This window comes from Ornithorhynchus anatinus, chromosome 6, assembly GCF_004115215.2.
Source record: "Ornithorhynchus anatinus isolate Pmale09 chromosome 6, mOrnAna1.pri.v4, whole genome shotgun sequence".
Lineage (NCBI taxonomy): Eukaryota > Metazoa > Chordata > Mammalia > Monotremata > Ornithorhynchidae > Ornithorhynchus > Ornithorhynchus anatinus.
In genome coordinates this window covers 45,895,687-45,909,308 of record NC_041733.1, presented here as the reverse complement: position 1 = coordinate 45,909,308, position 13,622 = coordinate 45,895,687, and the positions used below count along the sequence as shown (strand labels likewise).

At 55.3% G+C, this 13,622-nt stretch overlaps 1 protein-coding gene across 1 annotated transcript in view; it reads left to right on the top strand.

Annotated features, from left to right (window-relative positions):
• The window catches only part of MTMR8 (myotubularin related protein 8), a 48,654-nt gene extending 36,201 nt beyond the window's left edge, over positions 1-12,453 (top strand). The window contains exons 11-14 of the mRNA XM_029067271.2: positions 165-365; positions 2,479-2,607; positions 4,702-4,837; positions 7,682-12,453. Coding sequence (XP_028923104.1) covers positions 165-365; positions 2,479-2,607; positions 4,702-4,837; positions 7,682-7,972 — 757 coding nt within the window. The 3' untranslated portion in view covers positions 7,973-12,453. The remainder of the gene's footprint in view (positions 1-164; positions 366-2,478; positions 2,608-4,701; positions 4,838-7,681) is intronic.
• Positions 12,454-13,622: the final 1,169 nt, after the last annotated feature.

Genomic DNA, 13,622 nt, shown 5'->3' with positions numbered 1-13,622 from the left:
GCGACGGTCTTTGGAGCCCCAGTCCGCTCCGAAAAGCCACCGGTTCACCCACGTGGCATCGAGGCCTCCCCGAAAGGTGCCGGTCCGTCTCCTCCCCGTGGCTGTTGGGAGGGTCCCGGTGCCAAGCGGCGGCACCCACCCTCTTTGCTTAAATCTCCATCCAGGTGCGGTCACCTAGAGGGGGACCCCAAGGAAGTGTCTCCAGTCTTCACCCAGTTCGTGGAGTGCGTCTGGCAGCTGATGGAGCAGTTCCCCTGTGCCTTCGAATTCAACGAACGGTTCCTCCTCGAGATTCACGACCACGCCTTCTCCTGCCAGTTTGGAAATTTCCTCGGGACCTGCCACAAGGAACGGGAGGAGCTGAAGTGAGTTGTTGGTAAACTGGCCTTTGGACCAGTGGTGGAGTTCATCAAGCCCTTCCTAGTAATGTTGGTATTTGTTAAGCGCTTACTATGTGCAGAGCACTGTTCTAAGCGCTGGGGTAGATAAGCCCCGGCGTTGAGAGGAGACAGATCAGACAGGGTGAAGGAGAGGTGGACATCTCCCCCAGCCCAACTTAGCTCACTGATCTTTCATTCGTTCATTCAGTAGTATTTATTGAGCACTTACTATGTGCAGAGCACTGGACTAGGCGCTTGGAATGGACATTTCGGCAACAGATAGAGACAGTCCCTGCCAACTGACGGGCTTACAGTCTAATCGGGGGAGACGGACAGACAAAAACAATACCACCCACAGCCCAAGCCCCACATCCTTCACTCCTCTAATGCCGACCTACCTCCCTGTAGCTCGATCCCGTCGATCTCGCCGCCGATCCCATGCCCGCATCCTCCCTCTGACCTGGAACGCCTTATCCAGCGGACCACCACCGTCCCCACCTTCAAAGCCTTCCTAAAAATCACATCTCCAAGAGGCCTTCCCTGACTAAATCCTCATTACCCCATCTCATCCTTCTGTGTCACCTATGCCCTTGGGTTCATATCCTTAAGGACTTGGATACTCACCCCACTCCCAGCCCCACATCACAGATGCACATATCCTTATACTCTGCCTTTCCCCCTAGCTGGAATTTTTAATTTTTGCTGTCTGTCTCCTGCTGTAGACGGAAACTCCTTGTGAGCCGGGATTGTGCGTACCGGCTCTCGTACTCTGTGCGCACAGTAAATGCTAAATAGGTATCATTGACTGGTCAAGTGAAATGAGGGGGCCGAGGCCCAGAGAGGATAGATGACTTGCCTCACTCTTGGCAAGTGGACTTGGCCCCCTGGACGTTGACACATACGTACTTCCCGCCGTTCCGCTCTCGCTCTTGCTTCCTTAGTCACTGGAATCCAAGCCGTCCCTCCAAAACAGAACTGATTTCCGGGGCACCCGTGCCACGGTATCTTACCGTTGATACTATTTTCCTCAGCCTGCTCCCTTGCCGTGCAGATGGCAATAATAATAATGATTGTCATACTTGTTCAGCGCTTATCATGTGCTGACTGCAGGGGTAGAATCACGAGAATCCCATATAGTGCTCACGGTCTAAGCGGGAGGGAGAACGGGTATTGAATCCCCATGTTGCACATGAAGGAACCTGTATTTATTGAGCGCTTACTGTGAGCGGAACATCGTACTGAGCATTCGGGAGGGTACAGTACACTAGAGCTGGTAGCAACGTTCCCTGCCCGCAACGAGCTCACGGTCTAAAGGGAGCGAAGCGACTTGCCCGAGGTCACACGCTAGGTAAGCGACAAAGCCGCTAATAGACCGCGATCCTCCGACTCCCCGGCCCGGGCCCTTTCCGTTAGGTCGCGCGGCGTCCATCACGCCCTGATGATGTGGAGTAGGGTCGGTGGCCCTGGAGAGTGACCTTCGTTCCCGTATACGGGAAGGTGGATGAGAAGACTTTTCTTCCCTCTGCAGCACCCCTCAAGGTGCAAATTGCGAAAGAGGGCAGGATCCCCATCCCTTGAATCGCTCATCTGATAGTTCCTCGCTCACCAAGGGCGAGCGACCCGATAGGGTTGGCCACCGAGCGGACTGGTAAACCTTTGGTCCCCTTGGCAGGAATGTTTCAGGCAGCAGGTGGCCCGAGACCTCTCACGCTCGGGGTGCTTCTAAGGGTCCTGAGGAATGACTTTAGACCATTTTCCAGTCCCTTCTCCTCGCGGTCGTTTGTGTGGCAGCTCATGAACCTCGGTCACACTTTGGGCTCACCAGGATGACTTGTTTCTTGTAGAGAAGCGGCGAAGCTCAGTGGAAAGAGCCCGGGCTTGGGAGCCAGCGGTCATGGGTTCTAATTCCGGCTCTGCCACTTGGCAGCTGTGTGGGCGAGTCACCTCAGTGACCTCATCTGTAAAATGGGGATAAACTGTGAGCCTCACGTGGGCCAACCTGATTCCCCTGTATCCACCCCAGTGTTTAGAACAGCGCCGTGCACATAGTGAGCGCTGAACAAGTGCCAACGTTATTATTATTCTTTTCTTTTTTCAGAATCTATGAGAAGACACATTCCCTGTGGCCCTTCCTGTTAGAGAAGAAGCAGGAGTTTAGGAATCCACTCTACAAAGGCTTCACTGCTTATGGGACCCTGCAACCCAACACTTTCCCTTTCAGCTTTCAGTAAGTCCCTACACCGTGCTTCCCCTCTCCCAGAAGTCAGTCAGTCAATCAGTGGTATTTATTGAGTGCTTACTATGTGCAGAGCACTGTACTAAGCACTTGGGAGAGTACAATACACCAGAATTAGCAGACATTTTCCCCGCCCATGACAGGCTTACAGTCTAGGGGGGAGGACGGGCGTTAATATAAATAAATCAGCAGTGTACAATATGTAGTTTAAAGATGTGTAAAGATAAGTGCTATGGAGTTGGGGATGGGACAGATTTCAAATGCCAAGAGGTCACAGATCCAAGGGCGTAGATGATGCAGAAGGGAGACTAAGCCGGGGAAAAGAGGGCTTAATGAGGGAAGGCCTCTTGGAGGAACCTTAATAATGCTCTGAAGGTGGGGAGAACGGTGGTCCGTTGTATACGGAAGGGGAGGGAGTTCCAGGCTCGGGGGAAGATCCGGGAAAGGGATCGGTACCGAGATAGGGGAGACTGGGGCACGGTGAGTAAGCCAGCGCTCGAGGAGCGGAGAGGGCAGCCCGGGCTGTAGCAGGAGATCGGTGAGGCGAAGAAGTCTGGAGCGAGCCGACCGAGCGCTTTAAAGCTGATGGGGAGGAGTTTGATGTGGAAGTGGGCGGGCGGCCACTGAGGTTCTTGGGGAGTGCGGAGTCGTGGACCCAACGTTCTTGTTCAAAAATGATCCGTGCGGCAGAGTAAAGTACGGATCGGAGTCGGGAGAGACAGGAGGTCAGCGCGGAGATCAGCCGTCGTTAAGACAGGGTAGGATAAATGCTTGGTAGCAGTTTGAATGGAGAGGAAAGGGCAGATTTTAGCCACCTTGGCTGGGGAGGGTGGAGTCCAGGCGTGATGTTTCTTTTCCGGAACGGGGTATCGAGCTCAGCGTCCTATCTTCCGGGACTCCCTCTTTGGCAGGGGACCTGGGTTGGGCTCGCTCGTTTTGTAAGGCTGGGGCCGCCTTACTAACTACCTGAAATGAGAAGTGAAGAGAATCCTTTACCAGTCGAGGCATTCCAAAGAAATAAAAGGAGACGTGGAATCTGGCTAGAGGCGACTCCACCGGAGGCCTATGACAAAATTATAAAACTCTGATCCACGTGTCTCCCCGTGAACTCTGTTTTTGTTCGGAGAGACAAGTGAAAAGAATGCAAAAAAGAAAATCCGACTGGAAAACTCCCGGTCTACCAACCCTCACTTCTCTATCCTGTGTTCTCATGAGCTTGATTAGGTGATGGAGTATCCTCACCCGTGTGGAACTTGCTTCTCAGAGCTGGAGGAACCAACCTCAGTCAGCCAGAGCCGGGAAAGAGAGATTTTCTCTCTCCCGTCCCTCCCCTCGAGAGAACTCTGGGGGCTCGGCCCCGTCCAGGACCACCCCTTTGCTTTTTTTCCCTCTCTGCAATTCCTTTGCCATCTTCCGGCGGGACCTCTGATTGTATGTTTGGAAAGAAGCCGGCTCTGACCACAGACTGCCCGAAAAACATAGCCCGGTCTACCGAGCCGGAAAAGGATCCCGAATAATGCAAAGTGGCCCTCTCTCTCTCTCTCTTTCCGTTCAGAAAGTTGTTCTCCCGTACAAAGGCGACACAGCCAACGGTGACACCGTGTCGCTGGTGCGTGTGGTACTAAGAGCGAATCTCTTGCACATACGTCGCGAAAATAGAGCAGGGTGCCTTTTCTGACCGCCGACTGTTCGGTTGATCGTTCCTCAGATACTCATGGTCCAGGGGGACGAGCGTGCCCCCGGCACAGAGGACTAAATAGTACTTAAGTGCTTACTCTGTACAGAGCGCTGTGCTAAACCTGGGGAGACAGCGTGTAGGCGAACGGCGGACGAGGGCCCTGGCTCTCCAAGGGCTCCCAGTCCAAAGATAAGACGGGGAAGGGTCCGTTGACCGACACGAAGGGAAAAAAACGGTCACAGAAGAAACAATCACCCCCCTTTCCTCCTCCTCCTTCTCCCCTCCTTCTTCCTCCTCCCCTTGGGCCTCCTCCCCTTCGTCTTCCGCCTTTTGCTCCTCCCCCCCCCCATCTCTTTCCTCCCCGTCCTTCTCCTCCCCATCTTCTTCTTCCCCTTCCTGTGCCTGAGGTTTTGGTGTGGGATGTACAACCGGTTCGACAAAGGCATGCACCCCAAACAGAGTGCCCTGGACCACCTCCTCAACTGCCTGAGACAGAAAACAGAGTTGGAGGAGAACACGACCAAGTTGGAGAACGTTGGCCAGGTTTGTGAAAGACCCTTGGGTCTGTGGGGGGTAGGGAGAGCTTAGGCCCGGGCGGCTGGAGACCTGGGTTTTGATTCCAGCTCTGTCATCCGGAGTGAGCCACCGAGCCTCTTCGGGCTCGGTTTCCCCATGGCAAAATGGGGAGAATATCTGCCTTCCTGCCTTTTGCGAGGGCCCAGTGAGATCAATCAATTAGTGGTGTTTACTGAGTGCTTACTGGCTGCAGAAGGCTGGGTTAAGCATTTGGGAGAGTGCAATAGAAGGGCTGTTAAACACATTCCCCGCCCACAGAAGCTTATAGTCTAGAGGGGGAAACAGACGTTAGTATAAATAAAGAAGTTTCGGTTATGGCTCTGCGCGCTGTGGGGTTGAGGGCGGGGTGAAGAAGGGGTGAAGAAAGTGATAGAGAAGCAGCGTGGCTCAGTGGAAAGAGCCCGGGCTTGGGAGTCAGAGGTCACGGGCTCGAATCCCGGCTCTGCCACTTAGCTGTGTGACTGTGGGCAAATGGCTTACCTTCTCTGTGCCTCAGTTCCCTCATCTGTAAAATGGGGGCGAAGACTGCGAGCCTCCCGTGGGACAACCCGATTACCCTGTATCTACCCCAGCGCTTAGAACGGTGCTCTGCACACAGTAAGCGCTTGACAAATACTAACATTATTATTATTGTAGAGCATCACAGAAGGGAGTGGGAGGAAAAAGAAGCGAGGGCTCAGTCGGGAGGGCCTCTTGGTGGTGATGTGATTTCAGCGAGGCTCTGACTCAATCACCAGTAGCCCGGGACGTCTCAGACGGGCAGGGACCCCCCTAAACCGTAAGCCCGTTGTGGGCAGGGAACGTGTCTGCCGACTCTGTTACGTTGTATTCTCCCAGGAGCTTAATAGAGTGTTGTGCACACAGTAGGCGCCTCCGGACCCTTAGCTCACCGTGGGCCAGGAATGCACCTCCAGTGCTGTGCACACTGTTAAGTGCTCGGTAAATACCATCGACCGCCAACGTGGTGCAGAGACACTGTAGGAAACACTTGGGAGAAGACGGTAGGTTGGTGGAAATGCTCTCTCCCTCAAAGAGCATCTAGTCTAACGGGGGAGACAAAGGAGAATAAATTGTGGATCGGGAGGAAGCAGCAGAGTTTTTCAAGACCTGTACTTCAGTGCGGTCGGTAAGGAGGGGTGGTGTGAGTACCCAGATATTTAGGGGGGTCCTTAGGTCACTGATGCAAAGACCTTTTGCAGAATTTAAGCCTTAGATGCGTTAAATGGATTTTTATTTTTCTCTTCTCTCATGGTGTCTGTTAAGCACCTACTACGTGCCAGACACCGTACCCAGCGCCGTGGTAGATACAGGCTGATCGGGTTGGACCCGGCCCGTGTCCCACTTGGGGTTCACAGTCTTGATCGCCCTTTTACACCCGAGGCGCAGAGAAGCTGTGACTTGACCGAGGTTCCGGAGCAGACGAGTGGTAGAGCCGCGATTAGAATCCAGGTCCTCTGACTCAGGCCCGTCTTCTTTCCACCGGGCCACGTGGCTTCTCTTTACTGGTAGCCTGATAAGTGAACAAACCCCAAAGACGGGGGTCTTGAGGAGCCCACCTCGGGTATGAATCGCTCAGAGAGGCCATGAGCAGGCCCTGTGGTGTGCTTATTCTGTGAAGAGACCGTACTAAGTGTCTAGGATGGGACAACGGGAGCGGCACCGTGGCCTGGCGAGTAGGGATAGCACGGGCCGGGGGAGTCAGACGGGCTTGGATTCTAATCCCGGCCTCACCTCTTGTCTGCTGTGTGACCCCGGGCAAGTCACTTCACTCGAACGTGCCTCCGTTGCTTCATCTGTAAAATGGAGATTAAGACCGTGGGCCCCGTGTGGGACATGGACTGTGTCCAACTTTATTAACTTGCATCTACTCCGTATAGTAAGCGTATCGTAAGGGCTTAACAAAGACCGTAAAAGAAAAAGGGATGAGTAGACACCATCCCTGCCCTCCAGGAGTTTACAGTCTAGCGGAGGAGACGAACGCTAAATCCCGGGTTGCGGGGTGGCGGGAGGGGACGCAACGGAGCTTACGGATAGGAACGCAAGTATGCCAGGTGAGGAATGGAGGTGAGTATCCAGGTCCTCCGTTCCACCGGTAAGAGCGCACGTACACGTCTTGTATGTGCCCATCACTTCCTCCTACCTGATGTTTATTTTTAGCGTCCACCCCCCCCCCCCCCACACCAGATCGCAAACTTTTCGAAGCCAGGGACGATGTCTTTTAATTCCGTCGTACTCTCCCCAAGCGCTCGGTAGAGTGTCCTGCACACGTTAGATGCTCAGTAAATCCTACCGATTGCGTGTTTGAAGAGCAGCGGAGTGATGTTCTCCCGGTCAGGATAACCTCTTAGAGAATGATTCTGATTTCCCTACCGGCATCGTTGGCTCTCTAAATACGTACGCTGTCAGGGCTGACTTGACTCGCAGGCACTGGCGAAATGTGCTTCCGAATGAAAATCGAGTGAAGCCACCCAGGTCCCTCCGAGGGGACCGACCTCGAAACTGAAAAGCGATGGGCTGACGGTGGCCCGGAAGAGGGTTGGGTTTGAAACTGGGAGCGTGCGTCTGGGGTGCGGGGGCGTCGGAGCGGGAGAGCTGCTGCTCTCGTTAGCTCTCGTGCCCCGTGTCCTCCGGCGGATGGTCCCCGTATCCTGGAAATGGACTGGTCCCGGCGGCACTTCGGCCGCAGACCGGAGAGCGTGGTGGGGCTAGCCCGGGAGCCGTGCCTGAAATCCAGCCGGGAGGCTGGCGTTCGGGAATGAACGGGTTCCATTCCGGCACTAACTCCGTTCGCCCTCTGTGGTACCGATCCAGAGACCGCCCGACCTCAGCCGTCCCTTCTCGGAAGACCCCGGCGCCCGCCGTGCGACCGAGAAGACGTCAGCTGAGCCTCCGAGGAGCCCCCAGGCCGACGTCCCCTCGGAGTACGAGGATGCGCCGTCCTCTCTGTTCCCCAACGGCGGCCTGGCGGGGGACGGGGACGCCGGCAATCCGGTCCCGAGGCCGAAAGGGAGCCCTCCCCCTCACCGGGGTGGCCGCGGCGTGACGGGGACCACCGAGGCGAGCGGGGCGGGGGGCGGGAGCCCCGAGCAGCGGGAGCAGTGAGCGGCCACCCCCGCCCCGGACGCAGCAGGTGGAGCGGACGGGAAGACCCGGCTCCGGAGAGACCCGTCACCCGACCTGCCGGATTGGACACCGATGACTCGGGGGCCCCGGGGGGTCGCCCGGGGAAGCGACGGTGTGCTCGAGGGACGTGAGCGGGCCGCGCCGCCCTCGAGGCGTCCGAGAGATGCGGGTCCGCCGCACTACCCCCAGTGGGGGCGGGAGAGTGGATCCGGGAGTGGGCCTGGCTGGGGAACGAGAGTTTCCCATTGAGCGGTGGAATCCTTTGCCGGGAGCCCCGTTCGCGCTGGGCCCGCTCCCCACCCTCGTAGAGAACGGGCGGCCGGAAGCCGGCAGTCTATGACTCTGGCCCGGTTTTAAAAGCCAAAATAGTGGCTTTTAAAAGGGTTTCAGCTGGAAGGGGGTGGACGGGCCCGGGCACGAGGCGGATCGCCCCTTTCCCCTGCTGCCTCCCCTCCCCGGGCAACGCGCCGACCTCAGTCGGAGAAGTGACGGGATTGCAGATCGTGGCCCGGGCAGGTGACGGCTCCACTCCCCGGGGCAGACGGGCCATCCCCTTGGACTTCCCGCACCCTTGGGAGGGGGATCCGGGCCTTGTTCCGAAGCCCAGCCGGGGCAGTCTAGTGTCTTTTCTTTTTGACAGTACTCGCCGGAGAAAGTTCCGGGTTTTTACGACTTTTCTGGGCCCCGACAATTTACACTCTTTTGAGAGTTCCCGACCCATCCTGGGTAACCGACAGTACGCCCTCTAAAGAGGGAGGAGGGTCTTGGGGGCAGGCAGGGAGCCCTGGTTCCCATCCGGTGCCTGCCTTCCTTCCTGTATTATTCTCGACTCGCCTTTTCTCCCCCAGGGTCAGAGGCTTGGGGCCCTTGGGGTTTCCAGACTTCCGCAGGCCACCACGCTCTGGTAGGCCGGCTGCTTTCCTTCTGTCCCGATGGGGAGAGGAGCCTTACCCAAACTCCCTGAGCTGTTTTCCTCCTTCATCCAGAGTGCTCTCCGCCGCTCAGTCTGTGTTAGGACCTAACTCACGGGGGAAGACAAGATTGTTTCGGGCGGGAGGTTTCGCGCTGTCGCGAGAAAGGGCGTCTCTGCTGCCGAATAACAGGGCAAGGGGAACGAAGAATGTATTCCTCGTCTCTTCCCCGGGCCTCACTACTGCCTTCAGAACCCCGCTTTCTTGAGAACATTTCTGACTCCTTCCCCTTACTCAGATCTCAGATCCCCTTCCGCCTTAGCCCCCTTGCTAGCTCTCTCAGGCCACGGGGCCTCGGGCCGTGGAGGAAAAGGTCATGAGGTCAAGTCAGGCATCCCAGCCTAGTTTTCCAAAGGGAGATTGAAACGGGATGGTGATGTGCCAATTTGGCGCCCAGAGATCTTCTTCCAGGCCTGTTGCATTTCATCCCTCAAATTCCCTTTTCTGGGAAATTTGAAGGATGCCTGGTACTCCTTGTGGGGAAAGGAATCCCAGGGTGGTGATTGGTATTTTGTAAAGGCCCAGTGAGGAAGAGGATCTTTTTCCCCAGACCCCAGAAGGGATTTCGGTAGCGTGACAGAATTCCGAAATCCCGGGCTCGGCACAGAATCGTTCCGCTCGTCGTGTGGCCCGACGGCATTGGCGCTGAGAAGGCGGGTTGAGCTCAAGCCTCCTGGGTCCCCGAATGTTCGGGACCACGAGGTTGTGTAGAGTGCTGTTGTTGGAAACCAGAAGGCTGTGGTGGTCTCTGGGGTCTGCAGCACACCTGTGCCCCGGGTAGGATTGCGTTCCTTCGCCCACCAAATTGCGGCTGGGTTCCGGATCTACAGATGAAATCCAGGATTTTTCTGAATTCTCATCCTGTCTCTTAGGCCTGGGGCGGAGTCCGAGTTGGACAGCGCGCGTTCAAGTGTTTTTTTCTTTTCCTCTATCACGATTGAGTCCTCTTCATTCCCCACCCATCATCCTTTCCCTCGTGCGGCTTCCCTCCTCTCTTAAAGGGCCCGCAGACGGGGCTGCCAACTCCCAAAACCTGCTCCCGAGTTAAGGAATCCGCCTTTGATTCTTTTTTTAGGATTGAGATTCCACATTCGGGGTTTGGGGGGGGAGGGCAATTCCATTGTGACTCAACGGCATTTAGACACTGGAAGAGGCAAAGCAGCGCCGTGGAGTGGAGGCCGGTGATACCAGAGATTCTTAAGGAAACTTCTTCGGGTGCCCCGTGCTGTTGGAGGCAAGAAAGGACTGGCTATTAATAGCCTCGTCTGTGATGGGAAGGGCCCCGCATTCTAAAAGCTGAAATTCCATTCCCGTGTAGCTGTGGGATTTAAAGGGTAAGAGCTCAGGACAGCTGTGAAGCTGGGCTTGGCTTCCGAGATTTAAAAGGGACTGCTGTCTGTACACTCCTTTCAAACGGCAAACTCTGCGTCCGCGTGTGCACGCCCGCGCGCGCTTACTCCCTCTGGCTCCATCCAGGGTTCACGTGGACGCCCCCCCCCCCGCCCCCCCCCCCCCCCGGGAGACATTTGCCTACAGAGAGAGGTCTAGAGTTGCAGCGAGAATCGAAGCGTCCCCAGATCTTGACCCCGGAGTGCTTTTCTGGGCCTTGGCGTAGGTCCCGGAGGCCGACGCAAGCTAAGGTCTCAGGTCGGAGCAGAACCAGGCGATGTCCCATCGGAGACAAAAATAGGTCTCTCCAACTGCCATGGGACTTGGCCGAGCCTCTGATAAATCTTTGTATGAGGACATTTTATAAATAAGACCGTTTTTTTCTACAGTTTAACGACATAGGATTGCCCTTCAGAAAAAGGAGTCTTTAAACGGGTCTTTGCCTTACCTACATTGACTCATTCCTCGAAAGATTAGTCCTCCTGACTTCTCTGCCGGTTTTTAATGGGTTTGATTTAAACGGCAACGGTCCGAGTCCGGGGCCCCCGCCAGCGAGACCCCCAAGTGATCGGTCAGCGTGATTCCCGGGCCTCGGGATGTCATTCTGCACGGTTTTTAAGCAGCAGACCTCAACTGGCCCTTCTACGGGAGACATTTTAAAAACATAAGCTTCCCGTGGATGCAGCCGTCCACGGCTCTCCTGCTGGAGAACTTTGACGCTAGTTGGGAGGTGTCCGCTGGTAAAAAGCCCAGGGGAGAAAGTCAGGCGTCATCGAAACGGGTTTCCGACTCCTTGTACGCGCAGAAAGCCAATCGTTTTCAAGACCGAGCTTCTAAGGCCAAGCTTTCCAGGTGCTCTGGGCTCGTAGACTCCGGGCCTAACTCATCTATTAGAGCTAGCGAGGTCACGTTCCTGGGCCTGGGATATGTCACATGCTAAAGGAGGAGGTGGAGTGTCTCCATGGCTGTCCAGTTTGTAGAGGAAGGACAAGTGGAGTTTGTAGAGAGGCTGGAGTGGGTTGGGTTTAAGGCTGGCGGGATGTCGGCAGTTGGGTCGCCAGATGCCGTCTTGACGTAGATGGCACCCAGAGTCGCCAAGCTTCCTCGTTCTTCCTACTTGGGGAGGGGGGTCTCCTGAGCCGGCAAGGGGGATCCATCCAGGTGACACCTGCCTTTCCGAGCCTGCGTTGGCATTCGTCACCGAAGGGGATCCCGAGTCGTGACCTTTCCACGGCTGGCGGCCGGGCCCCTCGGCTTCGCTTCCCTCGAGGCTGGTGGCCATTTTCTGGAGTTCCTGGGTATCCCGGGGCCGAAAGCAGCGTCCGTTGTCCCTCTGCGGGATCCGGGTTGGGATACAAAAGCAAGAGCGAGTGAAGCTCTGAAGACGTAGGCCGGGTGGGTCCTTGCGCACCGCATCTCTCGGGAGCCTCAGCGGTGGACCGCGGTTTGGATTCCCGTGTTCAGACTATGCGCTGAATGAAACCTCCCTCCCAAAGTGGGGTATCTTTAGTGCGTCCCGTTCAGAGCCCCAGGGATGGAGATAAGCAAAGACGAGTGAGCGGCTAACAGTTCCAAGGCAGAAAAGCCCAAAAACCTGGAAGGTCCCGAGCCGGTGTATTGTGGTCGTCGTCTGTCCCGGGCCTTCAGTGTTCGCCGTGCTGTGGCTATAATTTTTCAGGCCCGAGTTCACTCCGTCGTTTAGCGGATTACAGAGGGGAGCACTTTTTTTTTCTTTTTTCTTCTTTTTTTATTTTTTTTTTGGTTTACTAACCACGTATTAAGTCTCCAGTGTTTTGTCGTAGCAGCTTAAATGGTAAATGCTACTTGGGCTATTTCAGTAAAACGTGTCCACAGCATCCCCGCTGAGGCACATTTGTGTGAGTGATTGATTTCAAGGTTCCCGTCTGTTTTATATCGAGCCCGTCGCTGAGGTTGTATGCGTGTATGCCCTTGTCTGGTTGATGCCCCGCCTGTTTTTGTACCGCGTTTTGGAGAACACCGCCCTTCGCCCCAAAACCGTGTTTCCGGACCAATGGTGGTTTTGTTGTGACGGTTTATTTTGTTTAAAATAAAATTCTTCTTTACATTTTTTTTTTTGGAGGCAGACGTCTGCGTGCGTGGTGTCGGAGGCCCGCGGGTTTAAAGTTCAAAACCTTTAAAATATCGTCCTCCCTCTGCCGTTTTCTCATGGGACCTCCACTGCCGCGATCGCAGACGTCTTCGGACAGGTCAGGGTTGGTCGGGTCAAGCGTCACGCGGGCCTCGATGATGATGGCATTTCTTCGGTGCATCTAGGTGCCAAGCACTTTGCTAAGCCCTGGGGATAGACCCAAGATCATCGGACAAATAGGGTTCCCGTTCCAAGGGGGAGGTGGAACTAGCACTCATTTGTATGTATTAATAATGAATAATGCGGTGTTTAAGCGCTTACTGTGTGCCGACCACTGTTCCAGCCACTGGGGTAGATGCAAGGTAATCGGGTTGTCCCCCGTGAGGCTCACAGTCCCCATTTTTCAGATGAGGTAACTGAGGCCCAGAGAAGTGAAGTGGCCCAAAGTCACACAGCTGATAGGTGGCGGAGCCGGGATTAGAACCCACGACCTCGGAGTCCCAAGCCCGGGCTCTTTCCACTAAGCACGCGGCTCTGCTTACTGTGCGGCGAGCACTGTACTAAGCACCTGGGAGAGTACAATATGTTAGAGTTGTTTGACACGTTCCCTGCCTTCTGTTTTGCTGCCTGTCTCCCCCTCTAAGACTGCGGGCCCGTTATTGGGCAGGGATTGTCTCTATCTGTGGTCCGGTTGTCCATTCCAAGCGCTTAGTCCAGTGCTCTGCACGTAGTAAGCGCTCAATCAGTGCGATCGAACGAACGGAGGAGCTTTCCTCTGTTGACCGGGAGCAGAGATGGTATTTGATACGATTCAGATGGGAGAAGAGCAGCTCACACACCTAAGTAGCGCCAGACTGACATTCTGCATTGTGCTGGGTGTCAGGGGAAGCTCTTTTGAGGCTAGAATTAGATTACCTTCCTGCCAAAATCCCGTTGAATTGGCCCGTTTATGCAGGGAGAATTTCCAGATTGGAGTTGAATAACAATAATAATAATAAGGATGACATCTGTTAAGCGCTTACTATGTGCAAAGCACCGTTCTAAGCGCTGGGGAGGATGCAAGGTGATCAGGTTGTTCCACGAGGGGCTCACCGTCTGCATCCCCGTTTCACAGATGAGGTCACTGAAGCCCAGAGAAGTGAAGTGACTCGCCCACGGT